This window comes from Meleagris gallopavo, chromosome 23 (assembly GCF_905368555.1).
Source record: "Meleagris gallopavo chromosome 23, MGAL_WU_HG_1.1, whole genome shotgun sequence".
Classification (NCBI taxonomy): domain Eukaryota; kingdom Metazoa; phylum Chordata; class Aves; order Galliformes; family Phasianidae; genus Meleagris; species Meleagris gallopavo.
In genome coordinates, this window is record NC_139426.1 from 610,572 (window position 1) to 632,185 (window position 21,614).

The 21,614-nt window shown below is 65.2% G+C and overlaps 3 protein-coding genes across 5 annotated transcripts; 2 read left to right on the plus strand and 1 right to left on the minus strand.

Moving 5' to 3' along the window:
* Window positions 1–842: 842 nt before the first annotated feature.
* ESPN (espin) lies at window positions 843–11,700 on the minus strand. The gene is given in 13 exon segments (XM_085242266.1): window positions 843–2,599; window positions 2,934–3,215; window positions 3,315–3,460; window positions 4,705–4,876; window positions 4,949–5,110; window positions 6,454–6,563; window positions 6,566–6,724; window positions 6,795–7,014; window positions 7,110–7,241; window positions 7,316–7,498; window positions 7,576–7,762; window positions 9,992–10,185; window positions 11,317–11,700. Coding segments are annotated over 13 exon segments (3,624 nt in total). The 5' UTR covers window positions 11,611–11,700; the 3' UTR covers window positions 843–1,216.
* Window positions 11,701–12,500: 800 nt separating this feature from the next.
* Window positions 12,501–14,257, plus strand: HES2 (hes family bHLH transcription factor 2). Its single transcript, XM_085242589.1, has 3 exons — window positions 12,501–12,674; window positions 12,746–12,840; window positions 12,952–14,257. The coding sequence occupies exons 1-3, from the start codon at window positions 12,618–12,620 to the stop codon at window positions 13,640–13,642; spliced, it is 843 nt and encodes a 280-aa protein (XP_085098715.1). The 5' UTR covers window positions 12,501–12,617; the 3' UTR covers window positions 13,643–14,257.
* A 284-nt stretch (window positions 14,258–14,541) lies between these two features.
* ACOT7 (acyl-CoA thioesterase 7) lies at window positions 14,542–21,327 on the plus strand. 3 transcript variants are annotated; one of them, XM_085242585.1, is made up of 10 exons: window positions 14,542–14,701; window positions 15,053–15,170; window positions 15,613–15,769; window positions 16,384–16,475; window positions 16,579–16,693; window positions 17,012–17,026; window positions 17,280–17,366; window positions 18,779–18,895; window positions 19,100–19,284; window positions 20,697–21,327. In XM_085242585.1, the coding sequence occupies exons 1-10, from the start codon at window positions 14,649–14,651 to the stop codon at window positions 20,799–20,801; spliced, it is 1,044 nt and encodes a 347-aa protein (XP_085098711.1). In that variant the 5' UTR covers window positions 14,542–14,648; the 3' UTR covers window positions 20,802–21,327. The 3 variants fall into 3 exon arrangements, with proteins under 3 accessions (XP_085098711.1, XP_085098712.1, XP_003212243.3); XM_085242586.1 differs by lacking the exon at window positions 17,012–17,026; XM_003212195.5 differs by lacking the exons at window positions 14,542–14,701; window positions 17,012–17,026 and having other exon boundaries at window positions 14,724–15,170.
* Window positions 21,328–21,614: the final 287 nt, after the last annotated feature.

Here is a 21,614-nt window from a genome sequence, read left to right on the forward strand (position 1 = left end):
GGGCCGTTGGCGACGGGAGGAGGGTGCCGCGTGCGTCCCGGCGGGCACCGGGCACGGAGCGGAGCCTCCTCCCACCGCTAAGAGCCGGGGGCAGCGCGCGGCGTGTGACGCTGCTGCAGGGAGCAGGGCTAGTGCTTCGCTATGTCCCCTTTCTTGAGGATGATCTGCCGCTGCCAGGGCGCCAGCTTTGTCTCATCGTACCCAAGAGTCCTTAGCTTTTCTGACTGCTCCTTCTCCTTCTCCTCCTCCTCTCGCTTCTGCTTCTCTTGCTCTTTCCTGCTCAGCAGCAAAGGGGTCAGGGCGCTGCGGGTTACTGAGCCCCCCAAGCACACCCACCCACCCGCCAGGAGAGGGGACGCATGGCACTCACCGCTTCTGCTCCCTGCAAAGGCAAAGGGATGAGTCGCCATTAGTGTGGGGCCGGGGGCAGCTAGCCGGCACAAACACCCCTCACCTGCCCCGCTCACCTCTCCTCCTCCAGCTTCTTGCGCAGGATGTCCCTCCTCCAGGCCGGCATGCTGGCCAGGCGTGCCTCCTCCTCCTTCTCCTGCAACAAACAGGCGCGTTACAGCCAGCCCCAGGAGCACAGCCGGTCTCCACAAGGGAAGCAGGGATGTGCCGGCTTCTGGGCAGCAGCCCTCCCACGGACATCACCCCCAGGCACGTAGCTACAGGGAGCACAGGCATGAGGCAGCATGCCACAACATGGCGTGGCACTGGTGGGACGCAGCTCTATGGCACGATGGGCACAGCACCAGGTGGGTCCTGCTGTCCTGGTCTTTGCTATCCATGTTACCCCGGCACGGGGAGCACGCGTGACCAAGGACCGTGTGGAGCGCTGAGCCCTTCGCAGCACACACAGCTTTATTGCACGGACACGTAGGGGCCCACACTGCCCCGGCACTGCAAACCACACCATAGGGGAGCAGCGCTCCGAGCACAACACGCAGCCACAGCAAGTGGCACACAGCAACCTCAACACACAGCCGGCCACGGGTCCCTCGAGAGGTCTGGGCACCTGGGACTTCACGGCACAAGGCCAAACCCGGCAGTCCTCAGAGCTGACCCGCAGCCCTGCCGCCACGAGAGCAGCAGGGCAGCCGAGCCGTGCAATGCACTGGTCCTGCTGCTGCCTGCACCCAGCTGCATGCCCAGCTCTGTGCTCAGCAGCCCCACGCCTTCACCACAGCCCTGCTGCTGCAGCACACTGATCAGCTCAGATATCGAACATCTCTGCTTCCTTCTCCTTCCAGAAGGAGAAGCTGCGGTCGATGTAGCGGCAGATGTCCTCATTGCTGAACTCTCCCAGCTCTGAGACTAGTTGGGCTGGCTCCTGCATGCCCCGGGCTGTGGCTGCTGGACAGGGAGGCACAGGGCTCGATCCCACTGCTGCCACTGTGCTAGTGGGGCTGTCCCCAAAGAACTCCTGCTTGAGGTCCTCAAAGCCATCAAGCCAGCAGCGGTGGCCAGCCTCAACCCTCTCCAGTGCGGCACGGTGGAAGCGTCGGATGCACTCCCAGCTGTGGGTGCTCAGGCGGTCAAACATCTCGTAGCACAGCAGGTGCCGGAAGCGCCGCTCCTCGGGACTGAGGTTCATCTCCAGCAGCTGGAAGTAGCCCAGCATGAAGAGGTCCAGTGAGAGGCTGTCATAGGGCATGGGCGAGCCTCGCACATGGGGCAAGAAGTGCTCAGGCCAGTAGAGCACTTCAGCACGGCTCAGCCGCCGGATCTGTCGCCCCGGCACACGGTGGGCCACACTCCTCCAGCGCGCCAGCAGCCTTGCCACTGCCTGCCGCTGCTTCCAGAGCCGCCGCAGCCGCTCGTCTCCGTGGGTACGTGAGCCTGGTGCCTCTGCCAGCGCCCATTTTTTCCAGTGCTCCAGGAAGAGGGAGACAGCACGCTCCTTGTGTGCATCGATGCGTTCCTGCAGGCAGCTCAGCTCCGTCTGCACCGGGCGACTCCGTCGCAGCATGCCATCCACATCCTCATCCCCATAGTCCTCCTCCAGGACGGGCTCACGGGTGCAGCCATCCATCAGCACACCAGCAGGCAGCGATCGCTTCCTCTTGGTGACCCTGGTGTGGGGCACAGGGGCTCCCACCAGCCCCTCATAGTTGGCCTTCAGGCTGCGCACTGAGACACCGCAGCGCAGGATCTCATGCCGGGCATCCTGCTGGGTGCCGGCAGCAGCAGGGGTGGGCCTCTGCGGCATGGTGCTGCTTCCTGCTCCCCCTGCTCCAGAGCTCTCGCGGCCTCCCAGGGCAGCCAGCAGCATGGCCATGCTCCTCAGCAGCGCGGAAGTCTTGCTGCACCAAGCGGGCAGGTCCTCAGCACGGCCCTGCAGGCGCCGGGGATCGAGGGAAAAGCGCTCGGGGGCCAGAGCGGCCGAGAGCGGCAAGAGCTGCTGCAGCTCCTCCTCCAGCTGCTCCAGCTCTGTCTCCACTGTTTGCACCTTATGCATCACCTGTAGGTTTTCAATTTGCCTCTCAATGCGGAGAATGTCCTCCTCCGTCATGAGCTGCCCAAAGGGTCCCAGCATGCCCCCGTGGGCAGCGGAGTAGCGCCAGCACGGGGGGGGCGAGACGTTCCCGGGCTCCAGCTAGGGCAGGAAAAAGGGCAAAACAGCTCCTGAGGATGCACCCCACAGCCCTGCACATGCCAAACCCCCAGTTCCAGGGTCCAGCAGGGAGCCAGGACCACACACCAGCAATAACCACACGGGATGAGTGCTCCGGAATGGGTTTGTGGCCAGGCAGGGTGCATGGCACCCATGGTGCACATGGTAAGGTCATCCCCTGCATGCAGCAGTGCTCAGGCCATCTCAGCACGGCAGGGAGCCAGAGCAGTGTGGTTCCACACCATGTCCACGAGCCAGGTCCTGGGCTGTTCTCACTGCACACAGCTCGCGGGACCCCACAGCGAGGCCCCCCTACCTTACGCCGCTGCTCCTCTTCCTCCTGCATGCGGAGCTGCAGCTTGCGCACCATCACCTGCCGCTTCCACTCAGGGATGGGCCGGCCCTGCTCATCGTGGCTTGGCACCAGAGCTTCCACATCCGGAGGGGCCATGGCCCCCGGCCCCGGCACTGGCGAGCTCCCATTAAGCACTGGCTCTGGCGAGCCCCCCACCATGCAGCGCGGTGGCCCCCCGGCCTCAGGGGTGGCTGGTGGGGTGGGGGTCCTGGTGGGCGATGGGGAGGATGCTGGTGAGTCAGCCTGTGAAGGGAAGGAGGAAATGAGTGCTCGCTGTGCCCACACCCGAACCCACAGGTCTTGGAGCGCCCACAACACGTCCCTCTGACCCCTGCCACCTACGTTGGCCCCTGCCTGGCCACTGCCGGAGAAGACGGTGGTGAAGCCTTTGCTCTGCGGTGTTGGCTTCAGGCTCTTCCCAGCCTTGATTTCAGCCAGGAGCTCCGAGTTGTCGCCGGTGGGGGACATCATGTTGAACGACTTGGTGCCTGGTGAAGGAAGGCAGTGGGCAGTGCGGGTCCTGCTGCTGCCGGCCCCTGCCCGTGGCTGTGCCGGCCAGAAGCCTGTAGGACCCCATCAGACCAACACCCTGCACCCGGCTCTCCAGAGCATTCCCAGCCCTGAGCACTGCCTGCAAACACAGCCCCATGGCACCGTGCTGCAGTGCTGTGGCCGCACAAATAGTACGGCTGCCGGCAGCAGCCTGAGCACGGTAGGACAGCCCTGTGCTACCCTGCAGCCCCCTGCAGTGCCCCAGCAGCCTGGGATCAGCACCATGCCCTGCGAGCACCCACCGTCTGTGCCAGCCATGCGTGCGTCCCTAACGGCCCATGGTGCCGCACCAAGGCAGAGCCCCTTCCCTGCTGCCCCGTGCTCGCCCGCTCGGCCGTGTAGCGCCGGGGCCCGGATGCCTGTTGGTGCCGCAGGCACAGACGGGCGCTCGCAATGCCATCCAGTGCTGCTGAGCCCCCCAACCCCCTGGAGCCAGCGCTAATAAAGCAGGCGCTGAGCTGCTGCCAACCAGTGCGCCGCAATCAGCGGCGGGGGAGCGGCCGGTGCGCTCACGTGGCGAGGTAATGCCGGCCGGCTGAGCGCAAACAAAGGCTTTCTGTGCACAGGGCCGTGGGGGCCGCAGGGGGGCACGGGGCCCTGCCAGCCCTGCCGGCCCCACGCTCCGTGCTTGCCTCAGCCGGAGCCGTGTCAGCGCAGGGCCCCAACTTGGCGTTGGGCAGCACGTCGGCCTCGTGGCCTGGGACATGTTGGCTGGGTTGCTCCGTGTTGGGCTGCAGGGAGCTCACCCTGGTGGCCATTGGTGCTGGCAGAGGTCGCGTGCCCAGAGCACCACGTGTGAGCACTGAGTAGCACATGTGATGCCGGGGTGCCCCATTGAGGTGCCCTGCTCCCAGCAAAGAGCAACGAGCTGCGGTACTTACTCTTCATCTGTCTCAAAGCTTTTCCTTCTAGGGGGAGAAGAAGAGAGGCGGCACAGCGCGTGTAGCAGAGGAAGGATTTGGCCACCACAAGACAAGAGAGAAGAGAAGCAGCCAGCAGTGAGAGCAAGTGGGGGCGGGCAGGCGTGGGAGCCCCCGCGCCGAGACCGGAGGAGAGAAGGACAGAGAGACCGTCAGGAGCCGTGCGGCACGGAGCGCAACGTGGTGCGAGGAGAAGCGCGAGGGCAGCCGGGAGGCAGAGCCACGTGCCCGGCAGCGCGGTGCCCAGAGCCCCGACTTACTTCCCGTGGAGGAGGACGAGCGGCGGGGTCCGGCAGGCGGCGGAGGCGGTGGGGGTGGCGGGCAGGCGGCGTCGGGCAGTGGCGGAGGCGGCGGTGGAGGCGGCAGCTCCGTGCCGGGCTTGCTCTCTGCCGGGCCCCCATTGTGCATGGCGTCCGCGGGCAGTGGAGAGCTCTGGAAGAGTGCAGGCAGGGATCACACGGGGTCGGGGCACTGCGACGCACGCAGCTCCGGGGCTGCGCTCACCTCCTCGCTGTGTGCCATCCTGCGTGGGCCGGGCAGCTCTGCCGCGCTGGGCCCCAGGTGCTTGTAGTAGTCACCTGTGCTCGGCTGCTTGCTGAAGTTCCGTGACCGCCGCGTGGAGTCGGCCCGGCGCAGGCCCTCGGGGCTGCCCTCACGCGACACCAGCTGCAAAGGGAGCGCAGCTGAGCGGGTGCACAGGGCAAGGCCCCGATATGGCCGTGGGGCAGAGGCCGGCTGTGCGCCACGGGCCGGTGGTGGGCCCTGTTGGTGCCTGGCACCGTGACCCCGTGCCCAGCAGCCCGGCTGAGCTTCCCCTGGGATAACCCCCTGGGAACAGGAGTGCCATGTCCTGGCCCCATGGATTAGCCAGGAGCTGGAGCTTATCCCTGTGGCCTGGAGCCCTGCTGCAAACCTGGCAGTCAATGTCACTATTAAGGCCGTAAGACCCACGGCAGCATGGCCTCGGCTCACCCCTCTGCATACCTCTGGGACTTTGCAGGTCGTGCCGTGTGGCACATTGCTGTGTCTGCTGCTGGGTGAGGGGTCCCACTGTGTCCTGTATCCCACGCCCCACGCTCTGCTCTCAGGGCCCCACTATTTGCATTTCCCTGCATGCCACCTCCACCCAAGGCATTTGCATGGCAAGCCCAGCTGCTCCGTGCAGCCTGCAGCCTCACCTAAGTCAACAAGTGCCAGCTCGGCGCTTCCTGCTCCATCGGGCACTGAGCCAAGCCTGGCTCTGGCCCCAGCAGCCATGGCCCCAGCCCCATGGGAGGGTACAAGGGTTGGTGCTGCAGGACCGAGCAGCACTCACGCACCCGGCACCGGCTGTGCCCGGGCTCACCTACACCCCATGGGCAGCCCCAGTCATTGGCCCCAGGTAGGGCTGCCCAGTTCCTCTAACGAATCCTGTGGGGAGCACGACAGGGAGCTGAGCCCAGAGCAGAGCTGGCACACACTGTGGTACCGAGCCCCCAGCCTGCCCGCCACAGAGCCCAGCACTGCCCGCCGCTGTGCACCAGGACCCTGTGGCCGTGCTCTGGGCCCCTGCCCTCAGCCAGGTGCTGCTGCCCATGGCCAGAGGACCCTGAGCCCCCCACACCCTGCACTCCCCCGCCCTGGGCGGCTGCACCCCTCTTACCTGTGCGTCCCGCTGAACCCTCTCAGCTCCTGGCAGCACCAGCAATGCCACCCGACACCTGCGGTGCAGGTGACACCGGAGCCGGGCACTCAGGTTACAGCTGCTGCCTGCACCCCACGCTTCCGCACAGCCGCCCACGCCCAGCTCGCCCAGGGACGCTGCGTCAGTGGCACCACCGGCACCACGTGGGCTCGGCACATGCTACCCACACAGTGTGGCACGCCGAGCTGGCACAGCCAGGGCATCAGAACCACCTGCTGCCACAACGATGTTGGGGCACCGTTGGCCCCAGCTTGCCACACTCCACTGCAGTTAGTGGTTCTCATGGCCCATTGGTGGCTCATCATCCCTGAGCTATGGGCCGTACCTCTCTGCGCAGCGCCTGGCTCTCCACATGCCGCAGGTTGTTCTTGGCCCGCACGTAGATGTCGGCGGTGTCGGGGGCAACGGGCGGTGCGGGTGCAGGGTAGCCAGGGGTGGGGGAGGGGGCCGAGTTGCAGGGGGAGGTGGGGGGGGGGGGAAACTGGGGGGTGGCGGTGGGGGACCCTCGCTCGCCAGTCCTCTGCCCCGTGGCCGCGTCTCGGGGTTCAGCATGTCCATGTAAGCCTGCATGTCTGTGAGTGCCGGCTCGGGGACCCCTGCGGGGAGAGGGGTGTCACAGCACGGCTCAGCCCATGTTCCCCTCTGAGCCCTGCCCCAGGCACTCACGGGCTGCAGGGGCCGCGTGGGGGCCGCCCCTCTTCTCTCCGGTGCTGGACTGGCTGGAGTTGCAGGAGTCGTAGTTGGAGAGGGTGCTGGCAGGGGAGCCAACCTCGAAGCGTGCCTGGGGCACCGATGCCGTGGTGTTGGGAGATGACATGCCCGAGTCAGGCTGACGGCACTCCCCATCTGCCGAGGGGTCTCGTGACAGCACACGGTGCTCCATGCTCTGTGGCACAGAGAGTGGTCAGACAGCTGCACCCAGAACCCGCACAGCCCCCACCCCCCCGTGCTCTTGTCCCACATCCTAGCATGCCATGGTACCATGTTCTCCACGGTGCGCAGGTACTTGGCGCAGTGGACGTGGCCATTGTAATCAGCGAGGTCGGCCGCCGTGTACCCATCCTGGTCACGGATGCTGAGGTCAGCGCCATTCACCACCAGGATCTGGCAGCACTGAGAGAGGGGGCACAAGATGGGGCTGGTGCAGTGCCTCCTACCCCTGTGCCCCCCCAGTTGCCAGCACCCACCTCCAGCTCGCCATTCTCAGCAGCGTCATGCAGCGGCGTGCCGCCCCATCCATCCGCCGTGATCTCACCACCGTGCAGCAGCAGCCAGCTCAGCACCTTGGCGTGGCCGCGGCTGGCGGCAAAGTGCATGGCTGTGGCTCCGTCGTCATCCCGCTCTGACAGGCTCACTGTCGTGAAGCTCATCTGTGGAGTGCAGGGGTGCTGGACCATGCCGTGCCATACTGCACCGTGCCACCACGCCGTGTCCAGGCAGCACTTACCAGCCAGACGATGACGGTGTTGTGGCCCATTTGGGCTGCAGCATGCAGTGGGGTCATGCCGTCGTTGGCGCGTACATGGGGATCGGCCCCGCAGTCCTTCACCAAGTATTGGATGATCTCGAGGTGGCCCTCCTGGCAGGCGAGGTACAGAGGGGTGGCACCGGTCTTGGTCTGGGCACTGAGTGTGCTGCAAGCAGAGCACAGTGTCGGGTGCCTGCAGCCCCTCCGATGGGAGCACAGCGGGCACCGGGACATGTGGGGCACTGGGGTCATGTGGCTGCAGAGCACAGGAGTGTGGGATTCACAGTTATGGGGGCACAGAGGATCTGTACGAGGACACGTAGTCACAGAGGATGTGTAGGACACAAGGGACATGTGGATGCGCAGGGACATGAAGTCACATGCCTGGGGACATGCATGGCACAGAGCAGGCAGGGCAGTGCCTGCTGCTGGGACCCTCCACCCTGCAGCCCCACACAGACACGGTGGCTGCTGCGGGAGGTCACTAAGTCAATAAGCTGGGGCTAATCGCATTCCTTTGGCTGTTTTTGGACACTGCAATCTAGCAGTATTTTTAAGTAAGCAGCTTAGGCACCTGCAGCCAGTGGGGAAGGGTGGAACTGCGTGATGGCACTGCCCAGCCCCAGTGCTGGGCATCACATCCCCTTCCCACTGGGTGGCCCCTGACACTCCATGGCCTGAATCCCCCATCCCACATTCCCCACCCCGCATCCCAAATCCTGCATCCCTGCTGTGCAGAAAGCTAGATTTTTTGAGTGCTCCACAAAACCTGTTGAATATTTAAAAAAGGAAGTGCAACAAATACTCCACTCTGTTATCACACAGATCGTGGGCCCTTAATAATTGATCCCTGTAACCATGAGACGGTCCCAGCCGGCACCGGCCCCATGCTGTGCCATGCTGTCCCACTGAGCACTGCACTGGGGACAGGCCTGGGGGTTCACAGCAGAACCCCTGGGAGGAGGTGTAGCCATGCGGTGTGGGTGCACTTGTTACGTTCCCAATCTGTAATCGCCATTTCCCAGTTATGAGGGGAGGTTAATCCACTCTGGTGAGTGCCGGCTGGCAGGCAGGGAGTGCTGTGCCAGATGGCCACGACCCTGCATTGCTGCCTGCTTTGGGACCAGCTGCTGGGGACCCGCAGGTGGCCAAGCTGCAGTGGGATGGGAACCATAAGCTGCCCATGGCAGTGCTGGGAACGCCCCACAGCCTCCACACCGGTGCTGCAGAGCCTGGCATGCGTCCACCCAAACTGCATCCACATCCCACGGCACCCCAGGATTGAATTTCACAGCTGTAACAGAGCCTCCTCCGAGGCACAGGGCGAGCAGTAAATAATTCAGGGGCCACCTCGGCAGGGGAAGGCAGCTGGCAGCAGATTAACCCCAGCAGGAACGTGAAACTCAATGTGAAAGGGCTGCTGCTGAGAGTGCTCTGCAAGAGAACGGCATGGAGCTGTGAGGGAACAGGGCCTGGGGTGGGGAGGGTTAACTCATCTGGGCATGGGACAGCACAGGTGCCCCCACTGAGCCAGCACGCCTGGGGCAAGGAGACAAAGAGCAGGGGCAACCTTGCTTGAGGAGCTGCCTACAGTCAGGAGAGTGCTGCTGGGTGCGGTGCTCTGTGGGCTGGGGTCCTGCGTGGGGCCATGCTGCACAAGAGGAAGGTGAGAGTGGGGCTGGGGGCAGCTTAAGCGGGTCTGTCGCACCCCTGAGCCTGCCAGCGCGGTGTGGCAGGGAGGCACGTCCCCATGCCCCCCCTCAATCAGGGCCCCGGTTATTTATAGAGCCTCTGCCCACCGTGGGAAATGAGATTAGGGCCGTGTAATCGCATCGTGAGCCGGGTGGCTCAGCACGGGGTGCTGCACTGCATCCCCAGGCACGGCCTCGGGGAGGGCAGCACAGGGGGTGAGGGCAGCATGCAGGGCCGCGGCGGTGCCGGGCATCGTGCAGCCGCGGTGTCCAGCGGTGCCCCGGCCCTGTGCTCCTGGAGGCAGCGGGAAAGGTCGCCTCTGCTCCGCGGGCAGCTAAATCCATTTACATAACGGAGGTGGACAAAGGCAGCTGTGTTATCGCCCCGCGCCACGAGCGCAGGGAACAAACCCCGCTCCGTGCCGCCCGCGCCCGCGGGCAATATTTCTGTCAGCGCTCGCTGCGCTCCTCCTCGCCCTTTCTCTGCGGGTGATAAAGAAAGCGCAGCTGTGTGCCCAGGTGATAATGCTGCCGCGTTGCCCTTGGAGCTGTGCAGCAGGGGGTGGATGTGGCCGGCTCCCAGCGCTGGCACCCTGCCCAGCAGCCGAGGTGGGAGGATGGCTGCCCCAAAGCCTGAATCCTCCCTGCACTGCCGAGCTCTCAGCTCTGCCCCCGAGCCTCCCGAGGGCAGCAGGGGCCGTTACCTTGGGCAGTGTCCTAAGAGAAGTCGCAGGGAAGGGAAATCCCCTTTGGCCGCAGCATAGTGGACCGGCAGCGCTCCCGTGTCTGTGGCTGCCGTGGGATCGCTGCCTCCGAAGCGGAGGAGCCACTCGATCACCTCGTGGTGACCGAATCGGGCTGCGAGATGTAGGATAGTGGCACCGGAGTTGTCTGTGTCCTGCGGGAGGAAGGGGAGAGGCCATTGGCATCCGGGACAGCTCTGCACCTCCAGCGAGGGAGAGCGTGTGGGGCTGGGGGGCTGAGCTGGAGGGGCGGAGAGGCTTCACATGCAGCCCTGCAGATCACGAGAGGACGGCCCTGGAAAGGACGGCAGAGGCTCCCGGGGCCGTAAGCGTGCCAGTTCCCCGGGGGCCTCAGCAGCGGTTTAGCAGCCCGGCGCTGCACAAAGCCCCGCTTGTTTTGCCGCGGGGCTCGCTGCTCCCCGGCCCCGCTGCCCTCCTCGCTCCGCGGGGCACAGAGCTGAGTTGGCCTCGGGCCAGAACGGCGCAGAACCGTGCTGAACCCGTCCGTCCTTCCTGCTTAATCACCTCTCCCACTCCTCCTCCTCCTCCACGTCACGTGTTGTTACCTCTCAGCCAGCCCGGGGCAAGCTGCTTATCTGCCCCGGGGCTCGCTCTGGTTGTATAAGCCCGAGAAGGTACCGGTGCCCCCGGGTCACAGCGCCCGGACACCCACCCCAGCCTCCGTCCCCTCCTCGGGGCTGCGTGGCTTTGTCCTGCGTGTGGTGGATCTGCAGTCCCGAGCGCCGCGCAGGCAGCTCCCACCCCCACGCAGGACGAGGCCCTCCGCCGTCGAGCAGCGCAGAGGCTGTGCGTGGCTGTCCACTCTCGGCAGTCCGTGCGTGACCTTGACGCCGTGGACAGAGCCCTTCACGCAGACCCGCGCGGCCGGAAACGCTGCTTCCCACGCCGGACCCCGGCTGTGGATCCCCGGCTCCGCGGACGCCCTTCGGGGCGCCGATCTCTGCTCTACCCCGCAGCGCAGCGGCTCTGGGACCTCTGCTGCCTCTCGGCGCGAGCTTCTCCCACTCCGGGGGCTGCGGTAGCTGAACGAGGGGCTCCGCTCCGCCTGAGCTTAGCAGCGCACCGTGGCGGTCTTTGGGTTGCGTCGAAACGATTCTGGGCTCTCCGGTGCCCCGCCAGGATCCTCCCCGGGGCCGGAGGTGCCGCAGGGGCGGGGGCAGCCGTCCCGCCCCCCGGGGCTCCGCCGCCTGTCCCGCGCTCCCGCCGAGCCCGCCCCGTCGAGCCCCGCGCCCCCTCCCCGGCCCGCGGCCGCTCGCAGCTCGCACCTGCACGCCGCAGCCTCCCTGCGTGAGCAGCCACTGGAGACAGGCGAGGTTGCCGGTGGCGGCGGCGTCGTGGGCCGGCGTGGCCCCGTTGCGCGCCCGTGCGTCGCCGCGGAGAGCGGCCTCGGCCGCCAGGTAGCGGAGACAGGCGAGGCGGCCGGCGCGGGCGGCGTGGTGAGCGGGAGAGGCTCCGAGCGCGTCCCGCAGCCCCGGCCGGAGCAGCCCCGCCGCCCGCAGCCCCCGCAGAGCCTCCACGTCGCCCTGCCGCGCCGCCTGCAGCGCCCGCTCCAGCGCCATGGCCCCGGCCCCGGACCGGCCGCGCCGGGCCGTCCGGCCGCCGCTTGGCACTGCGCGGCGCTCCCACGGCGCGGCGGCCCGGCCCCGCCGGCTCCTCCTCCTCCCCCGGGTACGGCCCGCCCCGCCGCCCCCCCACCCCCTCCCACGCCGCCCCGCGCCGCGCGGCCCCTGCGGGAGCCCGGCCGTCGGGGCACGGCAACCTGCCCGCCGCAAGCCCTGCCCGTTCTCCGGGGTGCGGAGCCGCCTTGCAGGGGGCTCGGGGTCAGCCGGTACCCCCGAGACCTCGCAACCTCCTGGGATGACAACCATCCCGGCGGATGGCACGGGCTGAGCTGCTCCGAGTTCCCGGAGCGTGACGGCGGGGCGCAGCGCCTCTGCGCAGGGTGCTGCGGATTTGGGGCGGCCTGCAGGAGCCGCCGTGCCCCTCAGCAGCCTTTGGTGCCGCAGCTGCAGCAGTTGCGTTTCAGCCCCGATTTGAAGCCGTCGAGACCAGAAAGTTACTTTCAGATCTGTGGCCGTAACGGGTCCACACTCATGCTGAAGGAAAGAGGCGGCGAGGGAACCGGGAGCTGCCTGTCAAGGCCCGGGGGTTCCTCGGGTGTCCGCAGGGTGAGGACCCCGGTCTGCCCCCGCTCCCAGCGGTCCCTACGCGGTCTGCAGCGCTCCTCCCTCCCGGCACCGGCAGCGCGGGACGGGCGCCGTTGGGACCGACGGCGCTCACCGTGGTCGGGCCGAGACCCCCGCCCCGCCCGGCCCCGCTCCGTCAGCACCGCGGACAGCGGCGCCGGCTCCAGCACGGCGGACAGCGGCGATTCCGGGCCGCCCTCCGCCCGCCCCCTGCCCGCCCGCCCCCTTACCTGCCCGCCCTGCCCTCCCTACCTGCCCACCCGCCCGTCCTGCTTCCCTGCCCCACTGTCTCCGCTCTGCCTTCCGTACGGGCCCGGAGGCGGGGCGGCCCGGCCCGGCGGCTCATAAAGGCGTTGGCGGTGCCGGAGCGCCGGAGCGCGATGTCCCCGCCGGGCGCCGTCCCGCAGCCCCCGCGCCGCCCCGCCGAGCCGCGCAAGGTGAGCTCCGGTCTGCATGAGAACCGCCTCCGGCGATGCCGGGCCGCCTTCATGGCCTCTTCTCCCCGCAGACCCTCAAGCCCCTCCTGGAGAAACGCCGCCGTGCCCGCATCAACGAGAGCCTCAACCAGCTCAAAATGCTCATTCTGTCGCTCTCTGCAAGGACGTGAGTGCCGCGGCCCGGCCCTGCGCCCCCCGCTCCTCGCCCCCTGCCCCTCACGTCGCTCTGTCCCCGTCTGACCCTTTTCCCCCTCCCCATCCTCGCCCGTCCTTCCAGTCGCTTCCCGTCGGCGCAACCCGATGCTCCATCCCTGCCCTCCCTCTGTCCGCCCCGTCCATACCCCCTCTCCCTTCCCGGTGCCCGGTGCTCACCACCGTCCCCACAGAACTCCCTGTACTCCAAGCTGGAGAAGGCGGACATCCTGGAGATGACCGTGCAGTTCCTGAGGGAGGTGCCGGCCGCGCCCTCGGCCGCAGGTGAGACCCCCAGCCCGCCCCTCGCCCGCCCGGTGCTCACGGCCGTCTCTCCACAGAGCCCTCTGAGAGTTTCCGCGCCGGGTACCGTGCCTGCCTGGCCCGCATGGGCGCTCTGCTGGCCCCCGCGCCGCCGCTCCCCCCCCCGCCACCGCCTCCCGGAGCTCCACCGCCCGCCCGCGCCAAGGCGGCCCCGCCGCCTCCCGCCGTCTCGCTCCGCGCCGCCCCCACCCCACTCTGGAGGCCCTGGTAGCCCCCCGCACACAGCTGTACATAGCCCTATTTATTTGTACAGACCCCGCCGCCGGCCAGGGGACCCCCAACCCTTTGTACAAATAAACCTTTGGCCAAAGCTGAGCAGCGATTGCCCCAGCAGCGCCGGCACTGCCTCCCACTCCCACCCCTGGTGGCAATGCACCTGCCTGGGAGCTGTGAGATGTCAACAGTGGCTCTGGCAGCCAGTGTGGTCAATCTGCAGACACAGCTATGGCTAATTACCAGGCAAGCTGTGGCATGGGCCCCTTGATGCAATGGCCTGGCAGTGCTTGCACCCCATTTCTGCACCAGGCCTGGGCTTGTCCCTGCCCCATACGTGGGCACACGGAGGCCCTGCCAGGTCCTGGCTGTGGAAGTGACGCTTGTGGTGGATGCACTCTGGCAGCCCAGGGCTCAGAGGAGCTGAGAGGGGCACGCACTGCATCCATGCTACCCATATTTCTCACTGGCTGACCTGCTCATCTCTGCCGCCTGTTGCCTAAAACCCCAGCATTCCACAGAGCTCTCAGTTGGACCCACGGGTGCTGGGAAGAAGGGAACAGGAACTGAGCTGGGTGCCCACCTGCATGGGCAGGTGCTGCACTGGCACGAAGGCTGCAGGCTCCTTGAGCCCCCTCTGCCATGTGCAGTGGTACAACAGCAGCTCAGTGCTCGGTTGGGATATGGAGCTTGGGGAGCTGGCAATGGGGGAAGCCCATGCAGAGCTGCTGCCTGGGCACGCCGCAGCCCTGCCACTCACGGGGGCTGTTGGTGTGTAAGCAGTTTTGCTCAGCATTTCCAGCAGCTGAGCGTTGCCCGCGGCATCCAAGGGCTGAAGCAGAGCCCTGCGTGAGCGTGGGAACAGAGCAGGGCAGTGTAGCGGGTGGGCGCGGCAGGGCGAGGTCCGCCGCGGCCGAGGCGTGCGAAAACCCAGAGCAGCGGCTCCGGCGCCGCCGGGACGCGCTGCTGCTCCGGGACGAGCGGCTCAGGGCCATCGGTCGCGCCCCGCGCCCTCCCGCCCCGAGGTGCGGAGCCCGAGCGCTGCGCCGCGATGGACGCGCGCGGCTCCTCACCCTCCGGCCGCCGCACAACGCCGCTCCCCGCAGCGCCCCCGCGCGGCACCCAGGGGCACGGCGGAGGCTCCGCCCCCTGCGCACGGGCGAGGAGGGCGCGGGGCGGGGCGGGCGCCCTCGGTTCCGTGCCGCCGCCGCCGCAGCGCCGTTGCTGCCGGGCGCCGGTGCCGCCATGTCGGAGCGGGGCGCGGCGGGCCCGGGCCCGGCCACCATCCAGGTCTCCAGGTAACGACGCTCCGCCCCGCTGGGGGCCCGGTGCCGCCGCCCGCCCGGTGTCCGTGCCCTTGAGCCGCCCTCGGGCTGCGCCGCCGGCGCCGGGCGGGGCGGGGCGGAGCGGTGTGGCCGGGACGGGACCGGTATGAAGCTGCTCCCGGGCCGTACCGCGCTGCCACCGGGATGGGGCTGGGGCGCGGCGCCGTGCGGGGGGCGGCCCGAGCGCGGCGGGTACCGGGCGGTTACCACGGAGACGGGCAGGAAGCGCTCGCCACGTGCTGACGTCTCCGGCATCCGGCACGGCGCGGCACGGCGCGGCATGGCGGGGCGGGACCCCCCCGCCGCTGAAAGCTGCCTCCGCAGGATCATGCGTCCCGACGACGCCAACATCGCGGGCAACGTGCACGGCGGCACCGTGCTGAAGATGATCGAGGAGGCGGGAGCCATCATCAGCACCCGGCACTGCAACTCCGGGCAGGGGGTGAGCGGGGCCGGGGGTCCGCCGCGTTCGCCCCTTTCTCCGTTCTGTGCTACGTGGGCGGCTCTGCCTTGCCGTGCTGCTTCGGTTCGAGACGCGCAGAGAAGCCTGGAGGCGCCGGCAGGGCAGGAGAGCGGCGCCTCCACGAGGTGCTCCCTGCGCCTGCCCGCCCTGTCCTGCTCTGCTGCCGGGGGGGGCACGCAGCTTTGCAGCCACCCTGCAGCTGTGCGCTCAGCTCCCGCTGCTGGAAGGCTTTTTGCTTCCTGTGCCTCCGCATAAGGGAGGACCCGCAGCGCTGGGGGCACAGCGGGTGTTGAGCCGCGGTTCCCAGGGCTCCCCGGGCCGTGGTGGCTCCTTGCCCTCCTCTTCTTCCTTCTCATCAAGTGCCCGGTGCCAGGTGCTCCTCCCCTCACTGCATCCTGACCTTGTGGTGCTGTGCCCCCAGGAGCCCTGCGTGGCTGCGTTGGCACGCGTGGAGCGGACGGACTTCCTCTCACCCATGTGCATCGGAGAGGTGGCCAACGTCAGCGCCGAGATCACCTACACCTCCAAGCATTCCGTGGAAGTCCAGGTCAATGTGATGTCTGAAAACATCTTAACAGGTAAATGGTTCCCAGGCGGGCAGGGCGCTGCTGCTGCTGCGTGCCAGGATGGCAGCCTGGACACTAGAGGGCTGCATTCACTGCCAGCATCCCTGCTGCTGGGTCCCGGCATGCCATGCTGTGGCACGCAGGGCGCCGTGGGCACCCTGCAGCAGCTGCCTGGTGACATGCAGAGCTTTCTGTGCCACCTCCTGGGTTAAGCTCTGCTCCAAAGTTTTTGGTGCAGCCCGAACTCCAGGCAGGGTTTGAGAATGCCTCCTAGTCCTCAGAGCACTGGGGAAAAGACTGCTGTGAGCCAGGAGCACACGCTGATACCTGGGCTTTGCCCCTTGCAGCACCGGGCTGGGCTGGGCAGGAGGGATAGTGGCAAATGGGGGCACCGCTCTGTGGCCCCCGATGGTGTGGCTGCTGCTTTTGGTGAAAGGATTGGATCATTTAGCACACATTTCCAGCTTTGTCCTGACAAAAGCCCTTCCCACAGTTGCCATGGTAACCAGCTGGGCTTGTCGGGATGCCTTTGGTGTGACGATGCACTGCGTTCCCAAACACCATCGCAGCCACATGGCTGCACGGCACTGCTCCCTGCCTCGCTCACACTGCCCTCCCTCTTCCAGGGGCCAAGAAGGTGACGAACAAAGCGACGCTGTGGTATGTGCCGCTGTCCCTAAAGAATGTGAACAAGGTGGTGGAGGTGCCACCCATCCAGGTAGGGTTGCTGGTGGTCCCGGGCTCAGTGGGGGCTTGGATGGCAGACAGGGGTCTCTGTCCCTGTCATCAGGGAGTTTAACGCCGCGTGCCTCTCACTGCAGTACACACACAAGGAGCAGGAGGACGAGGGCAGGAAGCGCTACGAGGAGCAGAAGCTGGAACGGCTGGAAACCAAGCAGAGGAACGGTGATGTGATCCTCCCAGTGATCAACCCAGGTAACGGGGCTGGTGTCAGTGATTGCCATCCGGAGCAAATGGTGACTGTAGGCTCTGGGGTCCAGCAGACAGGTGGGGGGCACAGCTGGGGGCACAGAGCCAGGCTTCTGCAGCTCACTGTGTGCAGGCAGTGCTGCCGTGTGCTCGGAGCTGCAGGGCCAGGTGTGGGGCATGCAGGTGCTTACAGCTCCAGCATGGCCAGAGGAACCGATCCCAGAGTGCAAATGGATGTGCAGGGATGGAACTGGGTCACCTTGGCAGTAATTAATAATGCAGGTTGCTTAAATGCCTTTTCTCCCTTGCTCCTCATGCTCACAGATAGGCAGACAAAAGGTAAGGCTGTGGCACGGCGCGCAGTGGGCAATGCCTTTGAGGTCGGTTGTGAGGTGCTGGGACCAGTTTTCAGTCCACTTTCTGTCACTTAGGTTTAATGGCACTCGCATGTCAGTGGACAGCAGTGTGTGCATGGCTGGGGGGTCCTGATATGGAAGCACTGCGGTTTGCATCACCCAGCGCAGCGTCGCCCGTAGGGTTCGGGGGTGCACGGCTGGGCTGTGCTGACCCTGCTGTGTTTCCCCATGAGCAGAGCCACACACGGTGGGCTACAGCCAGTCCAGCCTGATCCACCTGGTGGGCCCGTCAGACTGCACGCTGCTGGGCTTCGTGCATGGAGGTGAGTTGGCAGCATGGCTCCGTGTGGGGCTTGGCACCGGGTTAGTCCCTGGGCACACTGTGGGATTCAGCACTGCTTTGGTGGAGGGAAAGGAAAGCTCTTCTGGCACGTGGGCACTTTGCAGCTGGTGTCTGCAGCCCTTGTTTGGTGACAATTATAATGCACCATTTACTTCATTTCTCCTGCGTCGCGCTCGCAGTCCCTGAGCGCTGCCTAATGGCACCGTGTGCGGTAATCGGCTCGCAGAGAGCCGGAATGAGCCCCCAGGAGCCCGGAGCCAGCAAATGGGCTGACAGGGTGAGGATAATTGAGGCGTGCAATCTTCTCATCTACCTACAAAGTGCTGTCTGCACAGCGAGCCGAGCTGTGAGCGCAGCGGTACCGGATTCCTGCTGTATCTGGGCAGGGCAGCGGGGCGGTGATCTGCAGCACAGGGTGAGGGCTCTGAGGCTCACTTCTGAAGGGCAGAGCTGAGATGCCACCAAACTTCAAGGTCTAATTAGGAACTGTGAGGTCTAATTAGCACCAGGTGGCAGATTGGGTAAGAATAGCAGCAGGGCGAGTCACAGGGTCTGGGAAACATCCCACCACGTGAAGATGCAGTGCTGGGGCTGCACAGAGCTCCTGTCCTGCTCCTTAGCAAGGAAATGAAGTGTGCAGACGGCGATGACTTAACCAGCAGTGACATGGCCTGGGGAGGGCTGGGCAGCACCGCTCCTCCCCGGGGGTCCGGCACCATCCTGGCAGTAATAAAAATGGGCAGTTGCCATGGCAACTCTGCATTCCCGGGCGGTGCCGCTGCCATCCAGGTCGGTGCAGTGAGGCTCAGCACCCGGCGTGGCACACGGCTGCTGTGTGCTGGGCAGCACCCTGCCTTGAGAAGGGTTTTTATATATGTGTGAAAAGAAATGAAAAGAAATGCTGTTAAGAATAGATCCTTCAAAGACAGTCGATGTGCTGTCGCTGCTTTTGAGATCCATGGGCAGTTAAATATTGCATTTGGAAAGATCTGCAGCACCAGATGTTTGGAGATGTTCGGAGCCAGATAGGGATTGTTTTTTTCCCTGTTTAATAAAATAGCCCAGGAAACTGACATAGTCAAACTGTAAATCCCACAGTTTTGGTGCCACCTTTTAAATTGCAAATCCTGGATTATAAATACTGCATGTGAAATGACTGTAATTTGCCAGAGTGATTTCCTCTGGGCTGGCAGCTCTGCAGGGATGGGCAGGAGGGATCCCCCCCTGCAGCAGCAGCAGGGACATGCAGTGTGCACAGAGCTGGGGCACGTGGCTGTGCTGCTCTGTGGGTCTGGGGGCTGTTTTCAGGGGGAAACCTTTGTGCTCCATAGTCCGTAGGCTTTGGAAGCTCAGTGTTTGAGCCGGGTCGCAGCCGCTCTCCTCCCCCCGCAGGGGTCACCATGAAGCTGATGGATGAGGTCGCTGGGATCGTGGCCGCCCGTCACTGCAAAACCAACATCGTCACCGCCTCCGTGGACGCCATCAATTTCCACGAGAAGATCAAGAAAGGTGAGGGCTGGGCACGGCTTGGGCACCTCTGCAGCCGTGAGCCTCGGTGCACCCCAAGGTGCGCGGTGGGTTGGCAAAGCAGAAAGCGGCCCCGGGGCGGGTGGCATCCGGGAGGTGGCACTGGGCATCGCATCGATCGGTGGCTCCCAGTGCTCTGCACACGAGGGCCGCGCTGTGGAACCGCTGCCGCTCTGCGCCCCACAGGCAGCGTCATCACCATCTCCGGGCGCATGACCTTCACAAGCAATAAGTCCATGGAAATCGAAGTCTTTGTGGATGCCGACCCGTTTGTGGACGAGCCGCAGGAGCGGTACCGAGCCGTCAGCGCCTTCTTCACCTACGTGTCGCTGAGCAAGGAGGGGAAGCCGCTGCCGGTGCCGCAGCTGCTGGTAAGCTCACAGGGATGGAGCTGGGAGCTCACTGCTTTCTCATGGCTCAGCGCTATCGCTCTGCTCTGCTGCAAGCATGGGAGCTTTCAGGCTGCTTGTTTATTAAACACCAAATATTTTCCATACTTGGGCTTTTCATGTGATGCCCTCAGGGCTTCACTGTCCAATAAAACATCTTCCTTGAATTATTCAGTAGAAAAACATAGGCTTGAGCAAGCCTCTCCAAGCCAGGCTGCAGGGTGGGTTTTTGTAATTCCTTCTGGTTGAAAACCACCAGCGCAGAGATGGGTTTTCCTTTCTGATGATGGAGGAAAACCTGGCGCTGGGCTCCGCAGCTCCCTCCTCCCCGCAGCCATCCATGCTTCTCTGCTCCCCGGGTGCTGCCGGCTGGGAGCCGCTCCTTGATGAATGCTTTGTGCTGCGTGGTCTCCTTCTGTTCTGTGCTCTGGTGTTTCAGAGTATTTTGTTGGCTAATTAAAAATCAGCCATCCCAGCTGCATTCCGTGGAGCTTTGTCCCACCTCAGCTCCCACAGCAGGAGGTGCAGTGCTGTCCCAGCAGGATTCATCCCCTGCCCGGCACTTTCCTGGCTCCAGCTGAAACGCTTGGGGAATGCACGCTGCTGGGGTGAAATGTGCTGCTCGCTGTTAACCTGCTGCTGCAGATGCATCCTGCTGGGGCCTGGTGGTGCCTTAGTGGTGCGGGGCTCCTGGTGCACTGCCTTGCAGCCTAAGCATGAGCTGAGGGTGTTGCTCATCCCTCCTGGACCGTGCGGCTCCGGCCAGGACTCTGTGTCACATCCCAAATTACGGAGGTCACCAGAGTGGGGCAGCCCATGGCCACGCAGTGCTGCCGTGCCGGGGTCACTCCTGCATTGCTTTGACGTTGAGGTGAGCACAGCTCTCAGCTGTGATTGCGCTGCCTGCCCAGGCAGTCCAGGCAGGGCAGTCACAGTTGCATCTTCATGCTGGCAGTAATTTAATTATTAATCTCCATTGTCCCGGCGGAGCTCAGACTAATGCATCTTTAACGAGCTCTCAGAGGGAGCCGCGCTGTGTGCAGTGATGGCATTTCTTTTTTCTCTCCACTGCCTGCAGACCCTCAGGGCATCTGTGCCGTGGGGTGGGGGCTGTGTGGGGCCCCCGGCGTGGAGCAGAGGTTTGCAGGGGAGCGCATCGGGGCCGTGGGGCTGCAATGTGGGGCTGTGGTGGGTGTGTGCCCTCCGGAGCTCAGAGCACGAGGATGCAGCCGAGCCTCCAGACGCTGCTGTGGGCGACGCTGAGCCCGACAGCTGGGAGGGAGCTGCGTGTATCGATCCAGCAGGCTGTGTCAATTTGCCCACGCGTCAGATCTGCCCGTTCGGCTCCTAATTAAGCTAATGCTCGTGGCACTGCTTTCTTCTCATTCTGCCAGACGGAGAGCGAGGAGGAGAAGAGGCGCTTTGAGGAAGGGAAGGGCCGATACCTGCAGACGAAAGCCAAGCGGCAGGCGCAGATGCAGCAGGCTGCCCAGCACTGATGGCCCCGCGCGCCGCTCAGCCAAACCTCCCCGTCCCCATTCGTGTTGTGTTGCGTGTGCGGGGCCTCGTGCCGCGGCCGTGCCGCCGGAGCAGGGCTCGTGTGCGGATCTGGTGCTGCAGGAGGGCTGTGCCACGCCGGCTGTGCCGCTTCCCACCCTCACCCCGTGGTTTAGATGGCTCAGGAGCTCCTGCGGGCTCTGCCGGGAGCATCTGCATCCCTCTGTCGTTCTGAACCCCGTGTTGTGGTTTAAGCTGCCTGTGTCGGAGCGGTGCGGGCGCACGTGGCGGCAGGAGGGACGCACGAGGCCTCGAGTCTTTGTGATGCTGTGTTACACTTACAGTATGTCCTAAAAACGTACACCAAAGCTTATTTATGATACTCGCAGCTATAAACGCGACCAAGTATTGTATTGAATGTCTCAGCCCATTCCATTGAAATCTCTAGGTAGTTTCTCCATGCGCATCTGAGTTATTTAAGGAATACTGTGACATAAATAAAGTCTGTCATCTTTGACTGAAATAAAACGGGTGTCACTTTTTTTTTTTTTGTTCTCGAGCAACAGCAGCGGTGCTGCTTTGGAGCTTATTCCAAAGGCCGTGCTCCGAGCCGCGGACGCTCCCCTGGGGGCGGTCGGAACCCCCGCGGTCCTTACGGGCGGGGCCAGGCGAACAGCACCCGTGTGGGGGTCGCGGTGCACAGCGGGGGGCGGGTCGGGTCGGGAGGGGGGGGGGCTCGGCGGTCCCTGTCCCGCCCGCTCGCGGGAGCGGAGCGGCGGAGCTGTCGCTCCCACCGGGGCTCGGGCGGCCGCTGC

What these genes read in the sequence shown, in the direction of transcription:
- HES2 (XM_085242589.1), top strand. Translation starts at nt 12,618, where the DNA reads ATGTCCCCGCCGGGCGCCGTCCCGCAGCCCCCGCGCCGCCCCGCCGAG. An exon ending in GCCCCGCCGAGCCGCGCAAG is followed by an intron (nt 12,675 to 12,745) that starts GTGAGCTCCGGT and finishes TTCTCCCCGCAG; the next exon opens with ACCCTCAAGCCCCTCCTGGA. An exon ending in CTGTCGCTCTCTGCAAGGAC is followed by an intron (nt 12,841 to 12,951) that starts GTGAGTGCCGCG and finishes CCGTCCTTCCAG; the next exon opens with TCGCTTCCCGTCGGCGCAAC.
- ACOT7 (XM_003212195.5), top strand. Translation starts at nt 14,835, where the DNA reads ATGAAGCTGCTCCCGGGCCGTACCGCGCTGCCACCGGGATGGGGCTGG. An exon ending in CCTCCCAGTGATCAACCCAG is followed by an intron (nt 16,694 to 17,279) that starts GTAACGGGGCTG and finishes CCCCATGAGCAG; the next exon opens with AGCCACACACGGTGGGCTAC. An exon ending in TGCCGGTGCCGCAGCTGCTG is followed by an intron (nt 19,285 to 20,696) that starts GTAAGCTCACAG and finishes TCATTCTGCCAG; the next exon opens with ACGGAGAGCGAGGAGGAGAA.